The 11,443-nt window shown below is 36.4% G+C and overlaps 1 protein-coding gene and 1 pseudogene across 1 annotated transcript; both read right to left on the minus strand.

Annotated features, from left to right (window-relative positions):
* Positions 1-1,157: 1,157 nt before the first annotated feature.
* LOC121809554 (putative SWI/SNF-related matrix-associated actin-dependent regulator of chromatin subfamily A member 3-like 1) lies at positions 1,158-4,978 on the minus strand. The gene is made up of 4 exons (XM_042210260.1): positions 4,520-4,978; positions 2,886-4,069; positions 2,483-2,774; positions 1,158-2,137 (listed from the first exon to the last, which is right to left on the minus strand). The coding sequence occupies exons 1-4, from the start codon at positions 4,863-4,865 to the stop codon at positions 1,338-1,340; spliced, it is 2,622 nt and encodes an 873-aa protein (XP_042066194.1). The 5' UTR covers positions 4,866-4,978; the 3' UTR covers positions 1,158-1,337.
* A 4,018-nt stretch (positions 4,979-8,996) lies between these two features.
* LOC121809032 lies at positions 8,997-10,880 on the minus strand (annotated as a pseudogene).
* Positions 10,881-11,443: the final 563 nt, after the last annotated feature.

Here is an 11,443-nt window from a genome sequence, read left to right on the forward strand (position 1 = left end):
GCCACTATAATCATTAGGCCATGTATGCTATACATTTCCGTTTGGAAAAAAATTATTAGTGAGACATACCAAATAAAATTACCTTTATTAGTTGGCATGTTCAGTCATTTATATTTCTATTTTTCAAAAATTAATTGATTGAGTACACCACCACCTCATAATGCCACTTTAGTATAGAAGATCCACTGAATATTTTTTCAAGAATAGAGATCATTACGAATCTAATTTTGGTTATGTGTAAGTGCAGCCATGATTACACAATTTATTTAATTTGTTCTAGCATATATAACGATGGTGGACGATCTGTGGTTCAGGGCCTTAAATTTGTGTTTGAACTTAAGGGGCTTTCTTGGTGGTATGATGGAATGGAACGAGGAAATGGAATAGTGATAGAAACGGAATGAGGATGGGAATGGAATGGGAGTTCCATTCCATTCTTGTGCTTGGTGAATGTAAAATACAAATGGAATGGAATTGTGTAGTATAGGTATTTGTAGAGTTAGTGGTGTGTGTAGTGTGGGTATTTGTAGGGTGCATAGTGTGGGTGTACAATCTGTAGTGTGTGCAATGTGTGTGTATTGTGGATTTTTTTTAATAATTAAAAATTCTAAAATTTAAATTTTATTATAAAATTTAAAAATTATTGAATTGAGTGATATTGAATTTATATATAAAATAATATGTAGTAAAATTTTGTTAAAATTTAAATTAAGAAAAAAGGAGAATGGGAATAGAATGGTCATTCCTTAGCTAAATGGATGGAATGGTTATATTCCCATGTGGAATGGAATGGCCATTCCGAATGAAATGGTGATAATGATACCTAAGAAAAAATTTTACCAATCAAAGGAATGGAATGGAGATAGGAATGTCATTCAATTCCACCATACCAAGTAGAGCCTAAATAGTTAAATATTCTATAGGATTTCTCCTACCATATTCATGACCAAGGTGTGTAATGTATTAAATAAAAAGATAATATAGTAGGAGAGAGAATAAAGTAAAAGAGATGAAAAAATAAGAGTAATAAAATGGGTTGCTTTTTACTAAAAAAATGAAATGCCTCTACTACTATTTAAGGCCAAAAATGAAAAAAATGACTCTACTACTATAGAACGCCGAAATGAAAAAATGACTACTACTATGGAAAGAGGAAGTACTATTTAACCAAATTAATGCCCAATAATTGTTAGTGATGCCAATGCATTTCACATTCACAAAAATAAGTTAGAATTTCTAGGCAATTTAGCAACATATATGCACATATATATACATTTTCAGCCACAAAACAAAATCTCATCAAAATGGCAAAAGGAAAGAAAAGAACGCCTTACAAGTTACAAGTTCATCAAGGCCGTGAGATCACCTCTATTTATCTCCCTCTGATCTTTCTGGCTCCGACGTCCGAAAGCTTTCTTAGCCAGCATTCTCTTCTTCTCCTGCAGCTGCAAGATCCTCTCATCTATGGTGTCCTGAGCAATCAGTCTCACGACTTTCACGTCGTTCTTCTGCCCAATGCGATGCACCCTGTCCATGGCTTGTTCCTCGATAGCAGGATTCCACCATGGTTCCAGCAGATACACGGTTGAAGCAGCAGTGAGATTGATCCCTGCATTTGAAGCTTTCAGACTAGCCAGCATGATTGTGGGGCCTTCAGGTGCTGGGACTCCAAAGTCTTTGATCACCTGTGATCTCTTCTTTGCATGCATCGATCCATCTAAGCGGATCACTTTGAAACCGGCTTGCTTCAGGGGCTCTTCTAGCAGAAGCAACATTTTCCGGAACTGAGAGAAGACGATTGACTTGGAAGAAGGACTAGCGTCTCTAGACACTGTTAGGAGTTTTAAAAGTGCAGTAACTTTGGATGAGGGGCTTGATGATGGACCATCAGTAGAAGTTGTCTGAGACTCTGGAGGGGCTTTGAAAAGGTCGGATTCTGAGAGTGGGTGACGGCACATTGGGCAGCAGGGCTTGCTTCGTTTTATTGTTTTTAGGATGCACAGCTCACAGAAAATGTGAGCACAGCATGTTATAATAATGTCCATGGGTTGAGAAATGCAGATTGGACAGTCGAAGTCCTCTCCGTCTTGCAACACAGAAAGCAACTTTTGCAGCAATTTTGGATTGTTAGTCACATCTGCGTGGATTTGGTAAGCATCCAAAAACACGTGATAAATAATTAGAATCCTAAGCTAACAACTTATTAGAACTGGGAGATAATTAAAAAAGACTATTCCATGAATAGATAACAATATTTGATAAAACTCTATCAATGAGAGTATAGACTAGTTGAAATAATCTAGCATGTGGATCACATAGGTAATTAATTAGCCAACATAGGCCTAGAGGCTAGAGAAGATGTCGAAAATAACAAAATCAATTCATTATTCCAAATGTATATGCATGAGGTGAGACCATGCCAAATTATAGTCGGAGGTAGGGAGCAAGAAGGCACATAATGCAGTTTACTCTGATATATTACCTTCAATTTGGCTTTGTGGTAGTAGAGCTCTAAGATCTGCTGGGCACAGGGCCAGATCCGTGCAAATTTGACGAAGCCTTACAATAATGCTAAGAACAGTTGAGTAGTTTCTTACTACACTTTCATTAGAGATATAGTCTTTAACAATCTTTTTCGCCTCTTCTTCCATCTGATCATAAACCCTGCGCTCTTCTTCACGAAGGTTCACAAAATGGATCTCTATGCTTTTAGATGGAAGACCAACCAAACCTTTCTCTTTCGTTCGTCTCAAAGATATAGTAGCCATAAGAACCTGAAAACACATGACAAATCCCACAATTAATGGTTCTTCAAGTGTTGAGAAGAGAATTTTGAATGTGAGAAAGAAACAGCTATGGAAGAAATACTAAAGATTGATATGCACCTGAAGCCGGGAGATACCCTTCTCGTCTCCTCGAGCAAGTGGTCGTTGAATTAAACTATTCCAAAGGCTTTTCATTGAAAGGGGTTCAAACTTCAAAAAGGCTACTAACGAAAACAAATCATAGGAGTTATTTTGCACAGGTGTCCCAGTAATAGCCCATCTACGTTTTGCATTAAGATTAGTGACTGCACGGCTCTGTTGAGTGTTTGCATTTTTTATCACATGTGCCTCATCTAATATAACTCGTCTCCACTCAATCTTTTTAATAGGAGACTCGTCCTGAGATTCCTCGCTGGCCAATGTAGAATATGTTGTCAGTACAATATCATATTTCTTAAGCTCTTTAGCATCTTTAGTCCTTTCGCCATAGTACATGTACACCTTAAAAGTCCCCTTTATAGTGTGATCTTCTAACTGTGTCATCCATGATGAAAAGACAGAAGGCGGACAAACTATAAGTGTACTCTTTGCCTCCAAAGAAGAGCAATTATCGAAAGCAGGACTTTTCCCCTTTCTGTTTGGACCAAGATCTTCAGCTTTCCTCTTTTTCCCCAAAGTATCAGACTTCTTCCTCCCTCTTCCCCTCTTTGACTTTTCACCTGATTCCTCATCATCTGCATCAGCTATACCGTTTATACCGCTAGATGAATCTACAGCAAGAGCCGACTTATCAAAAGCAATCAATGAGAGGAGTGTAAGTGTTTTGCCCAAACCCATGTCATCAGCAAAAATGCCTCCTCGCAAGGGCTCTGGTCTTGTCAGAGTCTGGTAATTAGTCAATTCATTCACATATACACCATTTTTCTCTTGCCAAAAAGGAGGCAATTCGCATGAAGTCTCCCTACTCACTAACCATCCTAGTCCTTCCTTCTGATGAAAAAAGAGCTCAGATTTTATCATATCTTTTGGTGGATCCAATGGTTCCGACAACCCTTCATTACCGACTTTCAAATCCAACAGTTTGAATATCTCATCTACACTCTTCTCCTCCAAAATACTCTTTGTCTCTTTCACAGCCACTGCCTCAGACAATGTAAAGGATGCATTGCCTTCTGAAATTAACTGCAGTCCGCCTCTAGATATTTCCATCTTTACTCTCCCAAAATCCTCTATCCTTGCAAAAATGTGAATTTGACAGGGAATCTTGAATCTGCTCCCCTTTCCTGGTGGTTTTGGCACGATTCCTATAGCATGCTCAACAAATGTTAAACTAGTATAATATGAAACTAACTTCAAGACAGAAATCAACTCAAAAAGAAAAGACCTTCTCGCTTCACTAGGTCATAAAGCTTCAGTAAAAATGCACTCTGCTTGTAACCAAGCCAAGCCTTAAAAGCAATGAATAATGAAATGCAGCACTCGCATAATCTTGCTGATTTTCACAGTTCAAGTATCTACTATCTACTTTCACACATACTACCATTTACATGTGGGGATTAGCCGATATATGCAGCATTCAATAAATCCACTTAGTGTAGCATCTGTAACGCATAGTTCACTACCATTTCCATCTTTACATTTTAAGCAATGCAATGAAATAATAAAAAATACAGTAATCATTCAAAAACCGTATTAACAAATCAGAACTCTACGAACTCAACAAACACGAAAACTAATTAAAAATAAAAAACTACCTTCAACGGAAATCGAGCGGCTATCAATCAGAGGCGACAGCACAGCAGCGGCAGCTCGCTCGATGAAGCCAACCTGCACCGACAGCATATTGAGAACCTTAATCGCGTTCTCATCGTGCGGATTCAGCTCATCGCGAACCAGGCCGACGATTTCGCGGCCGCTGATTGTGCCGTGGTAGTACCGGAGGCCGACGACGTTCACGATCACGAAACCGACGAGAAATGTGTCGGCCTGAGACTGCGAGGCGGCGTCGTCGTTGAGCGGAGAAATCGGCCAGCTATCCAAGGTCATGAACAGATCCACCGGGTCGCGGCGATCCTCGTATTCCACTTGGATTTCTTCCATTTTTGGGGGTAGGGTTTTTTTTCCCCGACGGTTTGAAAAAGGGGGAAATGGCGGGTTTAGAGAGAGAAAGAGGATGGATATACGTTACGGCGTGCTGGATATTTGCATTTCGATGTAATTTAGAAAATCACCCTTTATGTTTAGATAATATAACACCGACGACTTTTAGCTTCAAATTCAAATATTTGCGGCGTCTGGTTATTTTCATTTAGATCCTCTGATATATCGTAATTCTGGAACTCGCCCCTAAAAGTTTGAGAGGTCTGTTATTAATTAACGTAATTTAATTTTAAATTCAATTTATTGACGTTCAATTTATGTATAAACGTGCTATGGTATTTGAATTTTTTGAGATATTATTATCGGTGAAATTAGAATTAATGACTATCAATTTATTATTAACATATAGTACAAAATATTTTTAGTTTTCTACAATTTCTACTTTTTGGAGTTTAGTAATGTGCATATATTTTGTGAGAAGATATAGATGGTGAAGAATTTGAAAATTAATTTTTTGTGAATGATTTTTTGTTGAAGCCTCATAGATTATAGAGATAAAACGAGAATGCTACTTGTGTGTTTAGATTTTATATTCATTTATGAGACACTTTCATTTTGTGAGTAAAATAATTCAACGTTAATTTTATGCTTTGTAGTTCTAGATTTTCTAGATTTTATATCCCACTGCACGGTGTCGGAGATCCCCATGGACATCCCGACGGACTTCCCACAATAAAAATTCACAAATTAAACAATTTACTGATTTAAAATTTCGACACAACTACGGGGAAAATGAAACCACTTTATTTTTAAAAAACATACTTAATTAAAAATATATATATAATTATTAAAAAAATTACATTGTTAAAAAAACCGTCTTCTCACTCCTGGACTCCCCACCGCCAGTCCCCTCGTCGTCCCCCCCGCTGCCACCTCCTTTGTCGTCCTTAAGCGACCGCTTGTAATGGCGGTCGGTCGATTGGCGTCATTCAACCATTGCACGTAACAAGGTTTCATGTGCCGCGATGCGGGTGAATGAGGGGTTCTCGGGATCGTTTTGGGTGGGTGCTGCCGATTGGGCCTCGCCGGATCCGCTGGCGCTTCCCCTCGCCATCCGCGCCGCGGACTTTTGCCCAACCGGGCGACGGCGGCGGCCCGACGATGTGGGCGTCGGGAACTCTGCCTCGGCGGGGGAGTTCATGGGAACCAGCACTGCTACTGTACTCCCCGGAGGCGCTGATCTTCGTCCGCTTCGGCCAGTCAGATTCAACACCCGCAGTGAACTTGGCCGAAGTCTGCACCACAATATAGACCTCCCAATATTTGAATTCCCCGAACCCCTGTGCAGTGTCGATGAACTGATGGTGAGACAGGAGCTTCACATCCTCGGCAGATATGCCGCTGGTTGCCGAGCGGAGGTTGTTTGTGTAAATGCCGGCAAATTGGCTGAAATGAAGTTCAACGATACGTATTTATAGAATTATTAAAAAAAGAAATTAATGCAATAATCGGGACGTCCGCGCGGACGTCTGTGGGAGTCAACGCAATGGCGGACGTCGGCACGGACGTCGCGACGGATATCCGCGGAACGCCGCGGAACTCCGGTGTCCGCAGCGGTTGTCCGTATCCGTGCCTCCCTTGCACAATGGCGGACGTCCCGTGCGGACTTCCGGCACGCCGGTCGGAATTCCGCCGGTACGGGCGTCATTGCTAATGCTCTTATAAGAAGAATGGAAGGAGGTTGGACTCTTTTATTTTATTTAAATGCTGGAGCCTTCTTTTAATTTGTTCTTAGTCTTAAATAAATTAAATAATGGTTGGGATAGAAGGTAGATTTCAAATTAATTGATTAATTTCTTTCGGATAAGTTATATCTATGTACTTAAGGAATTAATTCCTGATATTTTTTAACTAATTAAAGTCTCTAATTTAATTTCAGAGTCCCGAGCCTTGATTGAATGAATTTTCTTTTAGTCTAAGCCTCGAATGTAGGATGCATATTCTATATAAGATCATTGCATATTATTCTCTTGTATGAATGTTCTTCAAATTAATTGAATCAATAAAGTCTTTTAAGAAGGAAGTGCTCACAGAGTTTGATTTCCGAAGCCGAAAGTCGTGAAACGATTTGTTTTGAAAGAATCGAGGTGGACTTTATATCCAACGCATCAAGTATGGATAAAATTAATAAGTATATTTGAAATAATTTTTGTTTGCTAAAATTACAATTACTTTCTACTTAAATGTTATTGTGGCATATATAATTTCTTTTTTTATGATATTTATCTATTTGGCAGTGGCGTATCCAGGATTTATGATTTGGGGTACGAATTTTACAATAAATAATTAAGATATAAATAAAATAATATTAAATATATAAATAATTTGAAATAGCAATACTTTTTATTTGAGGTACGAATTGTAATAATAAAAATAATAGAGTATAATATAAAAAATAAAGCAATTAAAAAAAGTAAAAATATTTTTATTTGAATTTTGAGTTTTACTACAAATTATATTACATAAATGATCAAAGAAATAGGGTATAATATTACAGAAATAAGCGATTAAAAAAATAGCAGCTTAATACGAAAAATAAAAATAATTAAAACATACTTACTATATTATCTAATATCTAGAAAAGAAAATATGAGTGCAAATAATTACATAATAAAAAGAAAAAAGAAAATGCGAGTGCAAAAATAAAAAATAGCAGCGCTATTAATTATTAGTACTATAACTTCAAGGAAGTACAAACATAACTAAGAAATACATAACAAAAGGAGAACAAGATTGAAAAGAATTAAGTTTACTACCCTGAGGAATCGAACATGAGACGGTAGGTATTAACCATTAATGACCAATGAGTTGACACTGGACCAAACATAACTTACATAAATTTGCACTGAAAATAGTATTAATACAATGAGTTTTGGGGTACAGTTGTACCCCCTTGTTCCCACCTAGATACGCCACTGCTATTTAGTGATGCCAAATTAATATATAAATCGAATTCAGACTTCAATTTGACCAAGATCCTATTTGAGTTAGTGTACACACAGGAATGGACCGTGCATCATTGTAAAGGTTGGCCAATGAATGTGATCGTGGAAGGTGACCAACAATCAGAAATATTATAAAGTTATTTACTCAACTAATAAATTTTCTTTCCTTAAATGGATAACAACTTAAAAGTATTGTGATTAAATTATTCGAGCCTCAGTCATGGACTGGGCCTGCATAGCCCATTTGGCACACTCCCCCTCTTGATTCACTTTATTTTCTCCTCAATTTTTTTCTTATTTTTAGTTTTAAAATATAAACAACACCTCTCGTTTTAAGGCTTCTCTAGGACAGAAGCTCTTCTGAAATCACATCCTCTCAATCTTTTTCACTTCTATTTTCATTTTACATTCTTTCATTTCGTTTTTTTTTACTTGTGTTATTGAAGTAGTTACCATATTTCCTTTGGTATAAACGTAGCTCTAAACCATCTATGGTTGAATCTCTATTTTGTGTTTATTTTTTTTTAATAAATTGTATTTTGTTTGATGACAATTTTTTTCATGGAGAATATCTATATCATAAGTAGTACAATTATTAAACCCGAGGAGTGTGATCAAGTGGCATGGGACTCGTCCATCCTTAATATCATTTGAGGTCCATCAACTATGAGTTAATATCAATTGAAGTACTTTTTGGCTATTTTCAAATTTTTCTGGACGAAAATATCCTCAATTCCTTGAAAGGTATATATTTTTAATAAACTTAACTATATATTTTTGACATATTTTTTATTATCACTTAATGTTGTGACATGAAAGAACAATTCCTTCTTCAACTTTTTATAACTACAGAATTTTAAAATATTTTTAAGATATGGATACTCGTAAAAATGAATGTCATAGTCAATATAGGATAGTTGAATATTGATATATTGATATTATTTTTAAATAATATCTATGTTGTTGATTGAATATGATTGATTTCTAATATATGATGATTGTGCTATAGTTTCATTTGAGTTTTTAATATACTACTTGTCATGTTAAATGTAAAATTAATACAATTTGACACAATCAAGATCCATAAATAAGAGTTGGAATTAATAAAATAATATTTATTTTATTATTATAATGGGGAGTGACATAGAGTGGGGGATAATGAGTTGAAAATAGAGATAGATATCAAAGTGAAGCGAATATGGGAAAAGGCTGGGAGAGTCCCGCCGGAATCAACAATAAATACATTGCCTGAAACATAGCTTGAACTAAATACTCTTCTTAATGGAACTGTTTTCTCAACCACACTTTTTAGCAGCTCACTACTTTTCCGGTATATATCCACTGTCATCTCTGCTCTAAAAAGCTCCGCCGCAATTGAGTTCACCCTAATATTGTACTCTCCCAACTCCAGAGCCATAATTATACATAATTCAAATTATATACTCCCTCCATCAACTAAAAATAGACAAGATTGTGAATGGTCCAATCTAGTGTTTGATATGTTGGTTAAATTTTCTGTACGACCCGTTCAATGGACAAGGGCCCGTTGAATTAAGGCTGAAAAAAGGTGTTTTATTATCATGGAAAATTGAGTGATAATAATATGTGCAACACTATATCAATCTTGAATTATGTGGAATTTACTAATATATATAGCCCCCAATCTTGGAAATATAAAAAAAGACAGAGGATAGTTTTGGAATTTCTTACTATAGTGAGGCTTTATATAGCAAATCAAACGTGTGATATTAAAGACTATAGATAACATACTATCAATTCAAACACCACATATAGAAATGGAAAATCAAGAAAAAAAATTCTACAAAATGATTATGTTCTTATCTAAATGAAAGATAAACTTCATTTCAAACACAATGTATAATTGGTAAAGTAAGAAAGACATATGAAAAAGTGAAAGAGTGGCTGAATGGGAGGGAAAAGGTAATGGAATGAGTGTTAGTAGATTGTGAGGTCCACATTAGTATTTAGTATTGGTAATGGAATGAGTGTTAGAATGATTGTGAGGTCCACTTTCCTTTTTAAACTTAGTCTATTTTTCATGTACGGACCAAATGGCAAAACTTGTTTATTTTTCGTAGACGGATGGATCATTGTGAGTTTAGCTACGTTCAAGCATCTCAACTTGCATGAAAGCCTACCTTTGTCATAGAATCAAGACCAGCTTTGGAGGAACTATAGGCAACGCTACCGCGGTATTGTACTCGATTTAGGCCGAAAATCGATGAGATGTTGATGATTGAGCCACCGCAACCGCCATCCCGCGTTCGCGCCCCAACATTCTTGGAGAGTAGCCAAGCGCCTTTCAAGTTGGTTTTCACCACCTTTTCCCAATCCTTCTCCGAGAGATCTAGTCACACTTTCTTTGGCCATACAAACATGCATTTTGAGGAATCTAAATCATCACCCTCTTTTTTGCTACTCATTATCACTAGTAATTACCACTAATAATTATCTAGTTAGAGGTATTTGATTTTATATTGCCTTTAGATGTAGCATAATAGAGATGAATTGAGTAATCAATTCTTGATTTGTTATTATGATTGTGTGTTATTTTCCAACATACTTACCAAATATTGTCACATACCACAATTTTCATAGAAACATGATACTAAGAAGTTAAATAAATAAAATTCTACTACCATTCACTCCAGCATAGTTGATTAAAACATCTATGCACCCAACGCATCCCAAGCTTTCTCCACGCACTCGGCGATTAACGGGTCACTAGCACTGACATCGAGCTCCACTGCAATAGCTCGACGTGGACCGCCGATTGGGACGTCCATTTGGTTGATTTGATCACAAAGGGAGTTGAGCCGATCAATTCTACGAGCGGCGGCGATGATCTTGCAGCCGGCCTTGGCTAGGTCGATGCAGAATTCGAGGCCGAGGCCGGAGGAGGCGCCAGTGACCATGACAATTTTGCCATCAAGTTGTGACCATGACTCTAATTCTTGTGGTATTTTACTATTCATTTTTTGGTGGGAACTCGGGTCTTGATTTGGCTTTGAGTTTCTTATGAATATTTTGTAGTAGTATGCAGTACTTATTTTATAGGCAAATGAAAGGAACGTGAATTAGAGGATGTCACATTTTTTATTGACCTATGTATTTATATAGTTTATTTATTCAAAAATCAGTTTGATCATATAAAAGATACAAACGTGTACGTGTAAACAATACATAGAAATTATAACTAAGCTCAAATCTATAGTGTGTTAGTCGAATCATTAATTCGTCTGGTGAAGATATAATAATTAGTCATGTATTTTTTCCATCATATTTAAAGTTTTTCATTTACTTTATATTTTGGGACCATCTCATTTTAAGTGTGTAATTCTATTTCAAGAAATAATAAAAGATCTATAAATAGAGAAAATATTCAATGATCATGACATACCAAGGTGGCAATGTGATTTGATATGTTCTATTATTACATTTTAACAAGTGGAAATTAATCGAGTGTCATTTCCAACTAGATATATAATTACGGAAACATAGTTAATTCTCCATAATCATAGCATTATATAGTCAACTATAGAAAGTTGGAAA

This window comes from Salvia splendens, chromosome 6 (assembly GCF_004379255.2).
Source record: "Salvia splendens isolate huo1 chromosome 6, SspV2, whole genome shotgun sequence".
Classification (NCBI taxonomy): domain Eukaryota; kingdom Viridiplantae; phylum Streptophyta; class Magnoliopsida; order Lamiales; family Lamiaceae; genus Salvia; species Salvia splendens.